We start from the raw sequence: 21,184 nt of genomic DNA, 5'->3' as shown, positions 1-21,184 counted from the left end.
AGTCCTCTCACTATCGCGGCCTCTCTTGTTGCAGAGCACAGGCTCCAGATGCACAGGCTCAGTAGTTGTGGCTCACGGGCCTAGCCACTCCGTGGCATATGGAATCCTCCCAGACCAGGGCTCAAACCCGTGTCCCCTGCATTAGCGGGCAGATTCTCAACCACTGCACCACCAGGGAAGCCCCAAATTATGGGTTTATTATTGTTACTTTTAAATGAATTGATAAATATGTTTTAGAAATTTCAGTTTTAATTTCTAACACAGTAAATGTTGGTAACCATAACCCACATAAAAATTCCTCAGGGATCTCAATAGTTTTTAAGAGTATAAAGAGGTTCTGTTGCAATAGGCTATAAAAAATAAATTTTCCCTGAACTGCATTAACTGGAACCTTTCTCCACCTTGGATCATTAAGGGCTTAGGTATAAAATACCTTCAAGTACAGTTTGGCAATGAGCCTGTATAGTTAGGGCTGAAGCATAGTTGATAAGCAGTGGCTTTAAGCCTGAAAATTAATGACCAGTGTGTAGTACCTGTAAAATTATACTATTTCCCCATTGATGATTCTAGTACCCTCCACAAAGTATTCATGCCCCATACTCGTTGTTAGTCACTACAGTTTACAAATAAGAAATGGAAACCCAAAGATTTGCCTGGTAACAAAATCTACGTTGAAGTTTCTCTTATTAAACTTTTTGCCATTTGTTATATCTGTTAATAATAACTGTCAGTGATTGTGTGTGTGCTATGTACCAGGCACTTTACATTATCTCTGATCCTTCTAAGAACCCTACAGAGGAAGTGTTATCTTCATTTTGCAGATAAGGAAATTGATCGTTAGAGAGCTAAAGTCACTCCCTCTTCTCTTATTCATTTGTTTACTAAGTGAATATTTATTAAGCCCTTGTCATGTGCTAGGCAATTTGTAGGTACCAGATCATGTAGTTATAAGGAGCAGAACTAGGGTTAGAACTCTGACTACAAAACCAGTTCTGCTTTCTTGGTAACATGATATCACACCAAGATAATACTTGTTCTCTAGCTCATTTATTGAGAGAGTAGTGCTGATGTGACCAAATTAGATTATTTCTTTGGCTAAGGACCGCAGCTGCTCCCTAACTGCATGTTGCCAGTGGTCATAAAGGAAACTGGGAAAGGACCATTGAAAGATTATGTTAGTCAAACCCTACTCTGGAAGAATACAAGCAAGGATGCTTACTATTTGTTGTCTCGTTGGTGGCCATTCCATTAACGGGACAAGAAGACACCTTCTCAGGCCCTGGAGAAGACAGGCTCTTTTGCCTGTAGGTTTGAAAGAAGAGAAAAATTGCTATATCTTTATGTATCTTCATGAGTTTCCTTCTCTCTTGTAGATGCATCCAAAGCAAATAACAGAACTTAATGCATGCAAGAAATGGCATATATTTGCTATATGTTTGTTACAAACTTGGACAGGGATAAAATAGCATTCAAGAAAATCAAACATTACAATACCTTCTCCATAAAGTTTATAGCATAGTCATTTGAAAGCAGCTGAAAGGGAAAAATATCAGTTGGGAAAAAAAATTTTTTTTTTTTTCAGAAATTGAATTACTGCTTGTTTCACCAAAGAATTTTTAGTGATAGGAGATAATTCTAAGTAAACAGTATGCTAAGATGGCAAAGGAGACACGCTTCTGAGTCAGACTCATATGGTTTCAAATCCTGGCCCTATAACTTAACCAACTTGACGTTGGTTAGTCAGGTTACTTGAGCTCTCTAAGCCTCATTTTCCTTCTCGTTACACTCAAAATCATAATAACACCTTCATAGAATTGTTGTACAGATTAAATGAGATTTTATATCTATAAACCTAATCACTTAATGTAATTTGTTTGGCATATAAACAAATGGTAGTTGTTGCTAGCTTTATTAAGTAGGTACGTTTTCCTAACTTGAAAGATACTTTGATCCTCATGACTTGGATATTCTTCTTGTAGTGCTGAAAGTCCTTCTTATTAAGTAAGAGACTGTTCCCTCAAATCTAAGTATTCTGAAATTTTAATTGCCAGTGTTCTCTTTCTGAAAATATGAAACTTTTCAGTGAAAACATGAAAGTTTTTATTAGCATGCCAGTCTGTAATTTTTTTAGACTGTAGTTATTCCTTACTGATTAATTCTAGAATGACTTTCCATTTTATAATGATTTTAATGTGAAGTTTGGCTATCTCCATGTGTTGCTAGGTAACACAACAGTGGATGAGTTAATGATGAGACTCATGGCTGCAATGGAGATCTTCACGGCCCAGCAACAGGAAGATATAAAGGATGAGGTAAGGTGAAAGGTTAAGTAGACCTTTAATAGGATTTTGTTGAGATGATTTGTCAAATGGTGATGCTTGCCTATGTCATGATGGATAAATAAGGCATTGATGAAGATGTGTTTCCACATGAACGAAGGGTTTTTATGCCACTGAATTTACCTTTCAGTCCATTCTTTTCATGACCCAAGACCCAACAATTTGTTTAACTTTATGGACATTTATACTTTGCTAGATTTGATGGCAGGAGGTCAATTTACAGGAAACGAATTCTGAAGCATGTTTACAGAAGAAACTACAGTTCAGGAAATCCAATCTATTATATGGGTTTTTCACTCACTTTTAAGGTCCTCTTTCTCTTTTTAAGTATTGAGATTGATTAGCAATAAACACATTTTACACTTGAACATATTTTTGAAGCACTGTGAGAATTAGTAAAAAGATCACCAGAATTCTGAATTTAGCAGTCTCCCGAACATATTTAGATGGTATAGATGAGATGAGCATGGAACCTCAAATAGAATAATAACAGCAATATTCATAATGACAATAGTAGTCAACACTTACTGAATATCTGTAATGTACTAGGCACTACGCAAAGCACTTTACATTTATCATCTCATGTGATCCTCAAAACAATCCCTTGAGGCTGCATATGAGTCAGAGTTCTGGCTAGAAACAGATGACACTTTCAAACTGGGTTGTTTGAAAAGAGTTTAATAAGGGAACTATTTATGAAGATATGGGCAGAGTTTATGGGAGTCAACAATGGATAGTACACTCTAGGGCTAAAGGAAGCCATTACTACCCTTAGGCCTAAAGGCCTAGGAGAAGGTGGTATATGAAGAGGATCACTTCTATTAGAGAGCTATAGCCAACCCTTGGTGAACTGGTAAGGAAGAAACTAAGGAATAGCTTCCCTTTCCTTTTATACTCTGATCTCCTGCTAGTACCTCCTATTGACCTAACCCAACTAGAAACTGAAAGGCAGGCAAGTGAACCTCCCTGGGCAAAAAGCTAGGTAGAGCATGGATACTGAGGGGCAAATGGAACATAATCCAACACAGATTGGTATTGTCATCTCTACTTTTCAGATGAGAAAACTGAGGATCAAAAAGTTTAAGTTAATTTACCCAAGGGTCACACAGCTAGTAGGATCTATAGTAATCTCAAGTAATTATTAGTGCTTTATCAGTCAAGAAATTTCTGGATTTGGAAAACAGTCTCAAGATAAAATATGAAACAAATCTTATCATTTATTAATTTGAGATGCTAAGTTTGTATATCCATCAAATTATTCTTTTTAATTTTCTCTTTGTTTTTAATTTTTAAAGAAAGATTTACATAGAACAAATAAAGGAGAGTTTGATTTCTGAGCAATGATGAAAAGTTTCCGCGTATAATGAGTGTTTTCAATACAATACTCTTTAGCTATTACAAATGGGAAAAACATAAACAATTTCCATTTAACCTTGTACTGTTGTACTTAACTTTATTTACTTGTCTCTGTCTTCTACTAGACTGTGAGTTAAAGAGCAAGGGTTGTATCGTATTCATGTTTGTAACTCTGTCTTCTAACAGTGTACCTAGGACAACGTAGGCACTCAAAAAATGTTTGTAAGTGATTGAATAAATGAATAGTTGAAAGAATTTACATGAAATAATATGACTTGAAAAAATAATACTTGATTACAATGATATAAAACCTGATGTATCCACATTAACAAATATGAAAATTCTGAGCACTATACCTAGAGTTTTAATACTCAGTAGATTCCTTTTATTGCTGTAAAAATGTTGTTTGTAATTTTTCTTAGTAGTGTTTCATTTACTCTGAGGGAAAGGTAATCGGGTATATGGTAGAATGGTGTTTATCTGTTACTTTATAAATTGACACTGACATTTTGAAATAATGAAGTACTGTACTTAGTTAGGAATTTATAATAGTAGGTGTGTTGCCATTCAAGATTACATTTATCCTGGAATAGAGGCATTGATTGACAATAATTCACTAAACACATTCTTCAGCCATTTAAATCTTGAGTCTCATTAGTTCTCGATTTACAGATTATGCTGTATAATAATATGAATGCACAATATTTGCATGCATATTCCCAGTTCATTCTTTAATTTTAATTTGTGTTCCTCATAATTCATTGGTAAGGAAATTGACTTTAATTCGTTTAATACTGAGCACAAAACTTAATATGAGGGTTACAGGAAAAATCTAAGACTCCGTATAATTGAAATTTTTTATTGAAATTTAACTGCAAGAGATAAAAGATTTCTCTTTGTTTTTGTTTTTAGAGTGTCTTATGAAAGTTATCTTTCAGGTCATAAGTAGAGTTCCTAAGAAAAGCTTTTCTAAGTTTAAAAACTTCTTTTAGACTATGCACAGATCATGATTTGGTATCTGCTGAGTAAATGATAAGAAACACTGTCCCTTGTAATTGTGAATTTGGTTTTACTTTATAAAAAATTTCAAATAAGACTTAAGCATACAGTTAAAATTAAATTGTGAACACGTTTGAAGGATGGCTTCCTAGGCCTGAATTTATTTAAACTTATCTTTGGTTCAGTTACGTCCGTCATTTCAATGATACCATTGTATTAGTGCAACCAGAGATGCCTATATTACATAAAGCTTTTATTAAATAAAACCAAGCCCAAAGCATATTCATACTCTGAGTCATTCTTCAATGGCTCAGAATGGGCTAACCTTTATATCGCTAATTGTTCTGTCTCTAACTAGGAAGTATAAATTATGTATGAGCCTCTGTTTTGACAGAACTATCTCCATACAGATTTATTCATAGACATTTTTATTAATGGTATTAGTTTGGTTTTATAAGTGTTTACTGAGCATCTATGAAGAATATAGCACTGGGCTAGGTCCTGGGGACAGAGAGGTGCTTTGCTCTAGTGAGGGGCTATTTGCAAAGAAGGGATGAGGAGAAAAGCAAATATCACTATATGACAGTGGCCACATTTTAGCATCTGTTTTTGATTACAGCTTGGTTCCAAACAATAGATGCTTTCTAACATGTAAATGGAGTCAGTTTTTTCATATGCACTAGTTTTTTTAGCCGTGAATAATCTCAAAACCTCTGATTATCAAGAGTTTATTATACTTAGCTCTTGATTTATTTGTGGTTTCATTCATTTGTTCGTTCATCCATTCAACACTAATTTACTTAGAATCCTCTATCGTAGGTGCAAGAATTACCCCTTTCCAGCCTAACCACTCTGATTAATTTGTATCTAAACAATATCTCTGTAATTGTCAAAACCCAAATGTTGGAGATCAGGGCAGATTTCAAGGTCAGGAACAGCATTCTCATTTCTTTGGTAATGGTAAGAATATACTAGTGGAACATGGGCAACATATGCCAGAGGGGCCTTTTTAGGCTTACCCTTTAAGGATTCTGATTTGAGACTTAAAAACAGTACTGCCACAGCACAGAGAGGGTAGGTTTATTGGCTCAAGGCAGCTTTTTGTGTTGCCAAAGGAAATTGTTGGCTTTTTGTTTGCCCCATGGAATGTGTAACTTTTTTGTCCTAAGTTTTGTCTTTATCTTACTGTTTGAAGCACTGAACTCCTTTTCCTTTCATCTGTTTAAAATCTCACCATTGTCATACCCATTCTCTTTCCAGAACTAACAATGATAAACAGGATACAGATTCTGGCTTCTGTTGATGTTTTCTTTAAAACAGGAGTAAGTCATCACAAGATAGAGAATAAAAACAGTTTCTTTGTGCAAAAACTAAAGCAAAACATATACAACAGACCAACCTTTAAAAGGATCTTTCACTATTAGACTTCTTTAAAAATATATCTGGACTACTTCCTGAAGCTAGCAAGAATAGTATCAATAGTTTTGTTAGGAGAGTTTTCCCTGATATAGCTATGTATAAATCTATATGTGAGATTAAAAACAAAAACAAAAGTCAGTATTTTTAAACATCAGAATTTCACTGAAAGTGTAAAAGTCAGAGAAGATCTAATACCCAGAAGTAACTTTAAGGAAGAAGAGCTAATTGAGTTAACTGTTAATGATTTGAGCACTAAATGGATAGCTGAGAATACCATAGATGGCTTTCTGTAGTTGGTTGCTTTCTGCTCACAAAAGGGTGGTTTTTTTTTGTTTTGTTTTGTTTTTTGAGATATCATTGACATATAACATTGTATTAGTCCCAGGTGTACAATGTTAATGATCTGATATTTGTATATATTACAAAATGATCACCACAATAAGTCTGGTTAACATCCATCACCACACATAGTTATAATTTTTTCTTGTGAAGAGAATTTTTAAGATCTACTCTTAGCAACTTTCAAATATACAAAACAGTATTATTAACTGCAGTCACCATGCTGTCCATTACACCCCCATGACTTAATTATTTTATAACAGGAAGTCTGTACCTTTCAACTAACTTCATCCATTTTACCCACCTCTCAGTCAGCCACTCCAGCCCGCTCACGCTGATCTCTGCCAACCATCAATCTTTTCTCTGTATCTATGAGCTTGATTTTCTTTTTTTTTTTTAGATTCCACATATAAGTAAGATTATGTGGTATTTTTCTCTGACTTATTTCACTTAGCATAATGTTCTCAATGGTCCATCATGTTGTCAGAAATGGCAAGACTTTCTTCTTTTCTATGAATGAATAAGATTCCATTACACACACACACACACACACACACACACACACACACACACACACCCCACATTTTCTTTATCCGTTTATTCACTGATGGACATTTAGGTTGCTTATATGTCTGAGATGTTATAAATCATACTGCAGTGAACATGGAGGTGCATATATCTTTTCAAGTTAGTGTTTTTGTTTCCTTCAGATAAGTACCCAGAATTGGAATCTCTGGATCATATGGTAGTTCCATTTTTAATTTTTCTGAGGAAGCTCTATACTGTTTTCCATAGTGGCTGCACCAATTTACATTTCTACCAACAGTGCAGAAAGGTTCCCTTTTCTCCACATCCTCGTCAACACTTGTTATTTTTTGTTTTCTTGATAATAGCCATTCTAACAGGTGTGAGGTGATATTTCATGGTTTTAATTTGCATTTTCCTGATACTTAGTAATGTTGAGTACCTTTCCATGTACCTGTTGGCCACCTGTGTATGTTCTTTGGGAAAATGTCTATTCAGAATCCCTGCCCATTTTTTAATCAGATTGTTTGTTTCTTTTGCTATTGAGTTGTATGAGTTATTTATATATTGAATATTAATCCCTTATCAGATACATGATTTGCAAATATTTTCTCCCATTCAGTAGCTTGCCTTTTCATTTTGTTGATGGTTCCCTTTGCTGTGCAACAGCCTTTTAATTTGATGTACTCTTCTGTGTGTATATTTTTGCTTTTGCTGCCTTTGCTTTTGGTGTCAGATCCAAAAAAATCATTGCCAAGACTGATGATAAGGAGCTTACTACCTATGTTTTCTACTAGGAGTTTTATGCTTTCAGATCTTAATTCAAGTCTTGAATCCAATTTTAGCTAATTTTTGTGTATGGTGTAAGATAGTGGCCAAGTTTCTTTCTTTTGCATGTAGCTGTACAGTTTTCCCAACACCATTTTTGGAAGAGACTGTTCTTTCCCCCTTGTATATTCTTGGCTCCTTTGTCGTAAAATAATTGACAATTTATACATGGGTTTATTTCTGGCCTTTCTGTTCTGTTCCATTGATCTATGTGTCTGTTTTTATGCCAATACCATACTGTTTTGACTACTATAGCCTTGTAATATAGTTTGAAATCAAGGAAGCCTGATGCCTCCATCTTTGTTGTTGACTTTTTTTTCTTCTTCTTCTTCTTCTTAAGATTACTTGGGTATTCAGAATCTTTTGTGGTTTTATACAAATTTTAGGATTCTTTCTTCTATTTTTGTGAAAAATGTCCTCAGAATTTTGATAGAGATTGCATTGGATCTGTAGATTACTTTGGGTAGTATGAACATTTTTATTCCTAAGTATTTTATTCTTTTTGATGCAGTCGTACATTGGATTGTTTTCTCTTTCTGATAGTTTGTTGTTAGCATGTAGAAACATAACAGATTTTTGTATGTTGATTTTGTATCCTGCAACTTTACTGAATTTATTAGTTCTAAAACGGTTTTTTGGTGGCACCTTTAGGGTTTTCTATATATAATACCATGACATCTGCAAATAGTGACAGTTTTACTTCTTCCTTTCTAATTTTGATGGCTTTTTTTTTTTTTTCTTGCCTGATTGCTCTAGCTAGGACTTCTGATACTACATTGAATGAAAATGAAAAGAAAAGAACATCCTTGTCTTGTTCCTTATCTTAGAAGAAAAGCTTTTAGCTTTTCACAGTTGAGTATGATGTTAGCTATGGGCTTGTCATAAATGGCCTTTAATTTGTTGAGGTACATTCCCTCAATACCCACTTTGTTGAGAGTTTTTATCACAAATGGATGTTGAGTTTTGTCAAGTGCTTCTTCTGCATCTATTGAGATGATCATATGTTTTTTATCCTTTGTTTTGTTAATGTGGTATATATCACATTGAGTTATTTGCGTATATTAATCCACTCTTGCATCCCTGGAATAAATCCCACTTGATCATGATGTAATATCCTTTTAATGTGTCATTGAATTCAGTTTGGAAATATTTTGTTGAGGATTTTTGCATCTATGTTCATCAGGAATATTGGCCTGTAATTTTCCAATCCTGTGGTGCCCTTGTCCAGTTTTGGTATCAGAGTGATGCTGGCCTTATAAAATGCATTTGGCAGTGTTTCCTACTCTTCTATATTTTGGAGGAGTTTGAGAAGGATTGGAATTAATAATTCTTTAAATGTTGGTAGAATTCACCTGTGAAGCCATCTGGTCCTGGACTTTTGTTTGTTGAGAGATTTTTTGATTACTGATTTAATCTCCTTAAATCGATCTTTTCAGATTTCCTGTTTCTTCATGATTCAGTCTGTACATTATGTATGTGTCTATACATTTATCCATTTCTTCTAGGTGATCTAATATGTTGGTGTATAATTGTTCATAGTAGTCTCTTATGATCCTTTGTATTTCAGTGGTATCAGTTGTAATGTATACTCTTTCTGATTTTGACTCCTGTCTTTTTTTCTTGGTGAGTCTAGCTGAAGGTTTGTCAATTTTGTTTATCTTTCCAAAAAACCAGTTCTTATTTCATTGATCTTTTCTGTGGTCTTTTTATTCTCTTTCATTTCTTTCCACTCTGATTTTTGTTATTTTTCTTCCCTCTACTAACTTTGTTAGTAGAACAACTTTGTTCTTCTTTTTCTAGTTTCCTGAGATATAGTTAGGTTGTTCTCCAACAACCTTTCTTGTTTCTTGATGTAGGCATTTGTCGATATGAAATTCCCTCTTAGAACTGCTTTTGCTGCATCCCGTAAGTTTTGTTATGTTGTATTTCTTTTCATTTGTCTCAAGGTATTTTTTTGATTCCTCTTTCGATTTCTTCTTTGACCCATTTGTTGTTCATTAGCATGTTGTTTAATCTTTACATATTTGTGAATTTTCCAGTTTTCTCCTTGTAATTGATTTCTAGTTTCATTACTTTGGTTGGAAAAGATGCTTGATACAATTTAACTCTTCTTAAATTTGTTAAGACTTGTTTTGTGACCTAATATATAATCCATCCTGGAGAACATTTCATGTACACTTAGGAAGAATGTGTATTCTGTTGCTTGTGGATGGAGTGTTCTATATATGTCTGTTAACTCCATCTTGTCTAACATGTTGTTTAACTCCAGTGTTTCCTTATAGGTTTCTTGTCTGGATGATCCATCCATTATGAAAGGGGTGTATTAAAGTCCTCACTATTATTGTGTTGCTATCTATTTCTTCCTTTAGGTCTGTTAATATTCATTTTATATATTTAGATGCTCCTATGTTGGGTGCATAAATTTTTTTTAATTTCAAAAAAATATTTATTCATTCATTCATTTTGGCTGCTCTGGGTCTTACTTGCAGCATGTGGGCTCTTCATAGTGGCACGTTTAGTTGTGGCATGCAGACTCTTAGTTGCGGCATGCATGTGGGATCTAGCTCCCCAACCAGGGATCAAACCTGGGCCCCCTGCATTGAGAGCGTGGAGTCTTACCCACTGGACCATCAGGGAAGTCCCTAAATGTTTTAAAAGGGTTCTTCATCCAATGATTTTTCTCCATAGTTAGGCCCAGATCACAGAAGATGATGTTTTCACTCATCTTGCTTGTATATATTCATTTCATAAATATTTATTGGTCTTTTTCTATGCACCAGATGTAGGGCACCAGTAACACAGTTGTGAGCAAGACAAACAGGGTCCTTGGACTTACAACCCAGCAGTTCCAAGTTGATGAAGCCCCAGGAGCACCCAGCTAGGGTGAGCTAGACATGCTATATAAGCAATTTGACATGGAACACAGAAGGGCTCTTGCATTCTGCCAGTGCAAGCTATGAGGCAGGTAGTACAGGTAAGAAATAAGATAATAATTGTAGTCATTCTTCAAGTTCCTCCTATATATCAGGTATAGTTCTAATCTCTAAGGCAGTGTTTTTCAGTGTGTTTCCTAGACTTTTGGTGTACTCAGCTATCAAGGATTCCAAGCAGTTAGGTGTGAACAAGCAACATAATCAGTTTTGTTCACTTTTATTTCACATTTTGAAATGTAAAATAAATTATGGTATCCCTCCAAATCCTATTTCATTCACTGTATCTTTTACAATTTATTAGACTCCTCATGTACAACAAGAATTGCATTGGTTGCTTAGTCTTGACAAATACTCATTTAACTGGGGCAGTTGATTTGGCTTCTGAACTTTCATGTCATTCATGTGTTATTCTTAAGTTTACATTCATTTTTCCTTGGTAAATTAGTTATATTATATTCTTAGTTCACCAGAATTGATCGTGGCTTACATGTGGTTCATTGAAGCATAAAAACAGTGATGAAAATACTATAATAAATACTGTAAATCAGTACAGATAGTTGGAACTACTTCAACATCAGTGTAAACATAATTCAGAGAACTATAGTGCTAGTATAGGAAATGCCAAGGCAGCTGACTCTGATTTTAATGATTTCACACTAGCTTCTATAAAAGAAAATTTTGACTGAGAAGTAAATATATGAAAATTGATTACATAGGAAAAGCAATCTATTTACCCTTAGTGCCACTGTTTCTGTTATAAAATTTATCATAAAACCATGAGGTCTTCAAAATTTTTGTTTCATTTGTAAGTAAAGCCCAATGACCTACCTCTCTGTTAAATCAATAGATTTTTTCAGAGCAAGAGAAAAAAGAATACTTACCACTAAAACAATTTTTTAAATTTTATTGCTTAAGTCAGAGAAGTAACCAAACCAGGAGAAATTGCTTACAAATTGGACTCTGAGGTAAAAATGAATTCAAATATTACTCCTGACAAGAAACTTGTAAATCCAGCTACTACAAAGTTAACAGTAGAAAAAAAAAAAAGCTCAAACAAGACAGGAGAATAAGTTCCTAGGGAAGTACTTCATCAAATGGCACTGTTGGATGGCATGCAATGGCAATAGGATGGTCTGTGGAAGAGCAGTGACCACACTGTGCTCACTATCTTGCTTTTCGGTTAGATAAAGCCACTACTGTGTGCGAAGTGAGAATCGGTTCTTGGTATATTGTTATACGTATATATATATATGAGGTAGAATCATCTCTTCATTCTGTTCATCAATGAGAAATGTATATTACCAGAGAAGTTTTAACAATGATTATTTTGCAAGTTCTGAGTTAGATTTTAAAAGATAAGGTAGAATCAGTACTGATGACAAAATTACTTCAAAGAACACCATCCAGAAAATGCAAAAACAACCCACAGATTGGGAGAAAATCTTTGCAAATCATATATTTGATAAGGGACTTGTATCTAGAATATATAAAGACCACTTACAACTCAATAATAAAAAGGTAAATTACTCCCATTAAAAATTGTGCAAAGGATCTGAATAGACATTTCTCCAAGGAAAATAAGCAAATGACCAATAAGCACATGAAAAGATGTTCCATGTCATTGATAATCAGGCAAATGCAAATCAAAACCACAGTGAGATACCACTTCACACCAACTACAGTGGCTAGAATCAAAAAGTTAGATAACAAGTGTTGGTGAGGATATGGAGAAAGTTGAACCCTTGTAGACTGCTGGTGGGACTATAAGATGGTGAAACTGCTTTGGAAAATAGTCTGGCACTTCCTCAATTGATTAAACATAGTTACCATATGAACCAGCAGTTTCACTTCTAGTTATATACTGTAGACTGCTGGTGGGACTATAAGATGGTGAAACTGCTTTGGAAAATAGTCTGGCACTTCCTCAATTGATTAAACATAGTTACCATATGATCCAGCAGTTTCACTTCTAGTTATATACCTAAGAGGAGTGAAAAGATATGTCCATACAAAAATTTGTACATGAATGTTTATAGCAACATTACTGTAGCCAAAAGATAGAAACAACCCAAATATTCATCAAGGTATGAATGAGTTAGCAAAATGTGGTATATACATACAATGGAATATTATTCAGCCATAAAAAGGAATGAAATTCTGATACATGCTACAATATCAGATAAATTTTGAAAACATTATGCTAAGGGAATGAGCTCATCACAGAAGACCACATATTATATGGTTCTGGACTCATATAATAAGTCCAGAGTAGGAAACTCTATAGAAACAGAAAGTAGAATTGTGCTTGCTTACAGTTGGGTGTGGGGAGTAAGTGGTTTTGGAATATAGGAGGGTGATAGCCAGAGGTTCGTGTGGTTCCTTTTAGAGGTGATGAATATGTTCTAAATTTGACTATGGTGATGGTTGCATATATCTATGACATGTACACTTTAAACCGTTGATTGACTTGTACACCTTAACCATGTGAATTGTGTGTTATGAATGCATTATATCTCAATCAAGCTGGTTTAAAAAAGAAAACAAACTATATGTTCAGCAAGAAAGATTATGACTATTCAGATGAAAAGGATTGCACCTGAATGTCAATCTAAACACTGCTTTACTGAAATGAATAGCTAGTAATTAATAATACTCCCCTCAAATCTTGATATGGTATTGAAGAAAATAATGAAAATTGCTAATATCTTCGGCAGCTTCAAGTAGACGTCTTTCTGGTAAACCGTTTAAATAATGCAAAAGGAGTCTAAGGCGTTCCTTCTCAAACAAGTATACTGGTTATCTAAGTCAGATCTCAGAGTGTCACCTGGGAACTTGTTAGAAATGCAATTTTTCAGGCCCCAGCCCCAGACCTGCTGAATCAGAATTATGAGGGTGGGAACCAGTAATCTGTTTTAACAAGCCCCCCAGTTGATTCTGCTGCACAATAAAGTTTGCAGTCCTCTTCCCTAAGGGAAATGTATGAGCATAAGTTTTTGTAATGAGGCATGTGATAAAAACTTTTTATGACTCTAATAATAAAGGTAAAAATGCAAGGGCCTTGTTCAAATTTTATATCTCAGTAATATATTCTTGAGCATCCTAACCCTGTTTTTCGGGGCTAAAAATACCATAGTTTTTAATTTTGAGAATAAAATTTCAAGATTTCTTAGGAAAAAATGAACTGTGGTGCACATGGCTTTAATTATCAAGAGTTTGATTCTTTCCAAAAACTTGATAATCTTCTTCATTCCTCAGTAAAAGAAATAGATTATATATAATAGAGGATGTTTCCAATCCCTTAAGGCTTCAAGAAGAAATATTTTTTAGAGCAAGAGCACCCCGAAAATGAATTAGGAATCTACTTACCACTATCTCCCAAGGTTAAACGGTCAAGTCTTTGTCTCTTGAGTGTGATAAACTCATTGACTTAAGTCTGATATAGCTTAAAGTAGCCCTGTATGAGGACTTTCCTGGTGGTCCAGTGGTTAAGACTCCGCACTTCCACTGCAGGGGAGCGTGGGTTCGATCTCTGGTTGAGGAACTAAGACCCCACATGTCTCTCTGTGTGGCCAAAAAAAAAAAAGTAGCTCTGTATGAGAAGTGTCTTTATAATTTGAGTCCTTATTTGATCCAAATATTCAGATACAACTGAAAAAGCCAACAAGCATTAGATTATATTCTTAATAATCTCTAATTGGAATTTTCTAAGTTATTAGAAATAAAGAAAAAAATGGGATATGAAAGCTACCCTACAGCTGAAACTAGGAGTCATCAAACTGGATATAAATAACTTTGGTGAAATATTGTAAACAATATCAATTACCTTTTAGTTAAAAGGTAAAGATAATAAACTATTACTAGTATTAATTAAATATCATGGCTGGGCTTCCCTGGTGGTGCAGTGGTTGGGAGTCTGCCTGCTGATGCGGGTGATGTGGGTTCGTGCCCCGGTCCGGGAGGATCCCGCATGCCGCGGAGCGGCTGGGCCCGTGGGCCATGGGCACTGGGCCTGCACATCCGGAGCCTGTGCTCCACAGCAGGAGGGCCCACAGCGGTGAGGGGTCCGCGTACCGCAAAAAATATATATATATATTATGGCTTATTTTTGTTATCTAAAAATTAAGATCTTAGAAATTTTCCTAAAATTGATGGTTTACACATGGGCCAGTATCATTAAGTTCACTATTTTAAAGGAATTAAAGTCTGTTTCTTTGCCAATGAATTATGAGGTACACAAATTAACATGAAGACTGAACTGGGAATATGCTCACAAATATTGTGTGTTCATACTATTATACAGCATAATCTGTAAATCTGGTATTAATGAGACTCATTTGATGAGGAAAAAGTATTTGACAAAATCAAACACCATTTCATGATGAAAACAAACAAAACAATAGTTACAGAAGGGAACTTCCTCAACATGATAAAGGCCATATTTGAGAAACCACAGCTGACATTCATACCCAATTGTTAAACACTGGAAAGCTTTTCCCCTAAGATCAGGAACAAAACAACTATGTTTACTTTCACTGCTGCTATTCAGTAGTGGAAGTTCTATATAGAGCAGTTAGGCAAGAAAAATAAATAGGAGGCATTCAAATTGGAAAGAAGTAAAATTATCTCTGTTCACAGATGACATGATCTAATATATAGAAAACCCTAAAGATTACACACACACACTGTTAGAGCTAATAAACAAATCTGACAAAGTTGCAGGGTATAAAATTAAAAATCAGTTGTATTTATACTAACAATGAAGAATCTGAAAAGGAAATTTAGAAAAGAATTCCATTTACAATAACATTAAGAATAATGAAATACTTAGAAATAAACTTAACCAAGGAGGCCCATGCCCTGTATTCTGAAAACTAAAAATATTGCTGGAAGAAATTAAGAAGGCCTAGATAAATGGAAATACCTCCCCTGATCATGGAATTGGAAGACTTAATGTTGTTTAGATAACAACACTTTTCCAAAGTGATCTACAGATACAGTGCAATCCTTATCAAAATCCCAAAGGTGATTTTTGCAGAAACAGAAAAACCCATTCTAAAATTCATACAGAATTTCAGGAAACCCAAAATCACTGAAACAATCTTGATTTCAAAACTCACTACAAACCTACAGTATCAGAACAGTGTGGCACTAGCATCAGGATAGATATGTGGACCTACAGAATAGAAAAGAGAACCCAGAAATATTCCCTCATATGTATGGTCAAATGTTTTTTACCAAGGGCGCCAAGACCATTGAATAGGGAAGGAACAGTCTCTTCAACAAATGGTTCTGGGAAAGCTGGATACCTAAATGCAAACGAATGAAGTTGAACCCTTACCTAACAGCATATACAAAAATTAGCTCAAAATGGGTCAAAGACCTAAATTTAAGACCTAAAACTATAAAACTCTTAGAATAAAACATAGGGGGAAATCACCATGACTTTGGATTTGGTAATGGTTTCTTGAATATGACATGAAAAAGCACAGAAAACAAAAGAAAAAATAGATAAGTTTGGAGTCCATAAAAATTTAAAACTTTTGTGCATCAAAGAACACTATCAAGAGAGTGAAAAGACAACCTACGGAATAGAAGAAAATACTTATAAATCATATATAACAGGATTTAATATCCAGAATATATAAAGAATTCGCACAACTTAACAACAAAAAAGCCAAACAGCACAATTCAAAATGGACAAAGGACTTGAATAGACATTTCTCCAAAGACGATACACAAATGGCCAACAAGCACAGGAAAAGATGCTCAACATCATTAGTCATTAGAGAAATGCAAATCAAAACCACAATAAGATACCATCTCACATCCACTAGGATGGCTTTAATCTAAAAGAATGGAAAATAGCATGTGTTGACAAGGATGTGGAGAATTAGAACCCTTGTACATTGCTGGTTAGAATGTAAAATGGTATATGGAAAACAGTTTGGCAGTTCTTCAGAAAGTTAAACAGAATTATCACATTACCCAGAAATCCATTTCTAGGAATCAAAAACAGGGACTCAGAACTTGTACACGAATGTTCATTGCAGCATTATTCACAATAGCCTAAATGTGTAAACAATCCAAATGTCTACTAACAGATGAATGGATAAACAAAAGGTGGTATATGCATGCAATGGATTATTATTCAGTCATAATAAAGATTTAATATATGCTGCAACATGGATGAACCTTGTAAACCTTGAAATGAAAACTGCCAGACACAAAAGACCAAATTTTATGATTCCACTAATATGTCTTGAATAGGCAAATTCATAAGAACAGAAAATAGATTAGAGCCCAGGAACTGGAGGTATGGGGTGTGTTGGGGAGTTATTGCTTAATGGGTATAGAGTTTCTGTTTAGGGTGATGAGAAAGTTATGGAAATAGATAGTGGTGATGGTTTGCACAACATTGTGAATGTAATTAATGCCACTAAGTTGTATAGTTAAAATAGTAAATTGTATTCTACACATATCTTACTATAATAATTTTTTTTTAAAGGACAACACAATACACATGGGTGTTTGGTACTTTTGAGTGCAGGGAATGGGGAGATTGCTGCGGGCTGGCAATCTTGTTTATTCTTGAGCTCAGAACTTGCTGGACACTACTGGGGACTGACGTAGAGTGGAAAAGATTCCAGCTCTGCCTTCGTGAGCTTTAATCCTGAGCAGTTTATTACTCTGTATTAAATTCCAAACTTCTACCTCTTAGGGAAGCAAGGATGTCAGTTGAAGTACCTTAAAGAATGGAACAAGCATGTGTTTGAGTGTCTGCTAGTGCCAAGCATTATGCTAGTTACTTTCTCTAAATACTGTCTTTTAGCTTTCATGGTAATCTTATGGGATACTTATTATCCCCATTTTATTGAGGAGGAAAGTGAGGCTTATAGAAGTTAAATAATTTGCCCAGAGTCACACAGCTGTGTCAAAACCAGAATACATACTTACGTGCTTTTCATACATCATCATCCCTTGTAAAGCTGAGTTACATTTACATTAAAGATTCATGGGATAAACTGAAGTAGTACTCTTATCAAGATTAGGTAGAGTCAGTGGACTGACCTGAAGAGTAGGTCAGACACTCACAGATTCCCAAATATCATATTCACTTGAGTAGAGTAAAAAAGTTTGTCATAACTGTCTACTCTTGAGCATGGAATAATGCTCACTGTTAAAAAATTATATCCACACCCTGTTTATTTACATTTGTTGCTCTTAAAGTGCCTGCTGATGGATCTGTTCATTCATGCTTGACACCTCAGAGTAGAAGTTAATAATTTGTCATTTGTGAAGCTAATGTAAAGAGATTTATGACTCAACATTGGCATTACAATTCAACACACCTGTTCAGAGCCAGCCCTCCCATTTTTCCTTCCTTTGCCTGAGGTGGAGACTTCTTCATGGATTACAGTAACACTTTTTGACAAGCTTAGACTGGGTGGAGCTGCCTTGTACTGACAGCCCACAGTTGATGATATCTCAGTAATGCATTCTTTTTTTATTTGAGCTGTCAAAATTTATTACTGTAAAAGCACTCATTTTTAAACAGCTGGCCCAACCTGTCTACTTTTTGTTTTTAGTAGCAGTAGAGTCTAACAAAGTATGTTTATTTTTCTAGTTATACAATCTTAGCTAGCTTTGGGGGAAGTATATCTAGTTGTATTTTCTTTTATGTACCATTGTTTTAAAAGTAGCTATCTTAGTGTTCTCCAAATAAAAAATTAAAGCCTTCTACTACTTCTAAAATCTTCTTAAGTGGCTATTGAGACTTTCCCAATGTCATAAACCTGAAAGGCACCTAAAGAAAATGTTAACTGAAACTCTCTTAAGGCAAATCCTTTAAAAAGATTCAGAGCAAACTGTTCATGTCTTAAATGCTACCTAAATTCCTGTCTTTGGAGACAGTCATGTCCTTGATGAACTTTTCTTTCCCACTGGGAAATATATGGCTATCTTAGTGAGAAGGAATTTGGGAGCTGGAAGTACATGTGCATTCTACCTTTACCTTGAACTTTCATGCTACCAGTTTGAGGGCCTACCTCTGGTTGTTTTCGGAGAGGTTTTAAAAAAAAAAAGTGTGAGGGACAGTATTTTTCTTTAAGGAACTTAATCTATACTTTGAAAGCTAAAGCACATCCTTACAAAAATAGACGTTTGTTATATGACTTAGAAGAATTCAGGAGTGCATTTTGAATAGTCAGAAGAGACTTTTCTGAAGAGGTAAGATTGGATCTGGTACTGGAAAGAACAGAAGAGTTTGCATGTGCAGAGGTAAGAGGAGAGAGCATTACAATGTGGAGAAAGTATGACCAAAGGAATAGTGTAAAAAAGTTGAAGTCATGTTGGTCCAGTTTAGATAAAACAGAGAGTTTGTATAGAAAGAATAGAAGGAAGCGAAATTAAATTGCCTATCATTAGTATTTTTAACAAGTCACCTTTGCCTTACGAAGTTACTTTTCTCTTATTTTTGTGCCTCTCATGGGGGATCGTGAGAATCCCTTGGCACCATTCTTACAGCTACAAATTTACCTTAATTCCAGTTACCCTATTCAGTTACTTATCATGCCAGCAAACAGTAATTGCAATATAGTATGAAAACACAGCAATGGCAATAAGTACAAAGTACAGAGGTGACACAAAGAATTCTTAGAGGTGGAAACATTTGAATATTAAAGCATGATATGTAGATGTTCACCAAGTAAACCACCATTAATTCATTTCTTTGGCCCCTAAATCAACACATTTTTATTAAGGACCTGGTATATGCCCTCATTTCTGCTAAGCACTAGTAGGTAGAAGGATGACACAGTCCTTTAGATATTCAGTGACATGCACACAAAAGGATCTCAGTATAATAATGTAATTCCAATATGGAGATAGATGTAGGGTGTTAAATCTGCCTATCAGGGAAATTTCTTTTAAGTTGAAACTTTTCTAAAAAGCAACATTGTAGCAGGTAGACTTGTAGGCAAGTGTCTTCCAGAAGAAAAAAAGGTACTTTCTAATAGATGGCTAGTTTGGAAGACTACATCATCAGCCAGAAGAGACACACATTATAATTAAATGAGGACTACTTGGTTAAATGGGCAGAAATATTCTAATTTCAGACTAGATATTTCACTTCAATGATAGCCATATATACCTCCCGTATCCTATTATACTCATCTATCTCTTTGCAGACCATTTTTACCATAAAGCACACTAAAGGTAGTCAAGGCGAAGAGGAAATGATTCTCCACACTCCACACTTCTAAATTTTTGTTGTTGTTAGAGGTTGTGTGTGTGTGTATGAGTTTTGAATTTTATTTTTTTATACAACAGGTTCCTATTAGTTATCCATTTTATACACATCAGTGTATACATGTCAATCCTAATCTCCCAATTCACCACAGCACCACCACCACCCCCCGGCCGCTTTCCCCCCTTGGTGTCCATACGTTGGTTCTCTACATCTGTGTCTCCGTTTCTGCGCGGCAAACCGGTTCATCTGTTCCATTTTTCTAGGTTCCACATATATGTGTTAATATACAATATTTGTTTTTCTCTTTCTGACTGACTTCACTCTGTATGACAGACTCTAGATTCCTCCACATCTCTACAAATGACCCAATTTCATTCCTTTTTATGGCTGAGTAATATTCCATTGTATATACGTACCACATCTTTTTATCCGTTCGTTTGTCGATGGGCATTTAGGTTGCTTCCATGACCTGGCTATTGTAAATAGTGCTGCAATGAACATTGGGGTGCATATGTCTTTTTGAACTATGGTTTTCTCTGGGTATATGCCCAGTAGCGGGGTTTCTGGGTCATATGGTAATTCTATTTTTTGATTTTTAAGGATGCTCCATACTGTTCTCCATAGTGGCTGTATCAATTTACATTCCCACCAACAGTGCAAGAGGGTTCCCTTTTCTCCACACCCTCTCCAGCATTTGTTGTTTATAGATTTTTCTGATGATGCCCATTCTAACTGGTGTGAGGTGATACCTCATTGTAGTTTTGACTTGCATTTCTCTAATAATTAGTGATGTTGAGCAGCTTCTCATGTGCTTCTTGGCCATATGTATATCTTCTTTGGAGAAATGTCTACTTAGGTCTTCTGCCCATTTTTGGATTGGGGTTTTTGTTTTTTTGATATTGAGCTTCATGAGCTGTTTATATATTTTGGAGATTAATCCTTTGTCCGTTGATTCGTTTGCAAATATTTTCTCCCATCCTGAGGGTTGTCTTTTCGTCTTGTTTGTCATTTCCTTTGCTTTGCCAAAGATTTTAAGCTTCATTAGGTCCCATTTGTTTATTTTTGTTTTTATTTCCGTTACTCTAGGAGGTGGATCAAAAAAGATCTTGCTGTGATTTATGTCAAAGAAGGTTCTTCCTATATTTTCCTCTAAGAGTTTTACAGTGTCCAGTCTTACATTTAGGTCTCTAATCCATTTT

At 35.0% G+C, this 21,184-nt stretch overlaps 1 protein-coding gene across 1 annotated transcript in view; it reads left to right on the top strand.

Moving 5' to 3' along the window:
- The window catches only part of FAF1 (Fas associated factor 1), a 493,406-nt gene that overhangs the window by 404,424 nt on the left and 67,798 nt on the right, over positions 1-21,184 (top strand). The window contains exon 15 of the mRNA XM_067726079.1: positions 2,224-2,312. Within this exon, the coding sequence (XP_067582180.1) occupies positions 2,224-2,312 (89 nt within the window). The remainder of the gene's footprint in view (positions 1-2,223; positions 2,313-21,184) is intronic.

This window comes from Pseudorca crassidens, chromosome 2 (assembly GCF_039906515.1).
Source record: "Pseudorca crassidens isolate mPseCra1 chromosome 2, mPseCra1.hap1, whole genome shotgun sequence".
Lineage (NCBI taxonomy): Eukaryota > Metazoa > Chordata > Mammalia > Artiodactyla > Delphinidae > Pseudorca > Pseudorca crassidens.
Note: the sequence above shows the minus strand (reverse complement) of the source record. Positions and strands in the feature narration are given on the sequence as shown.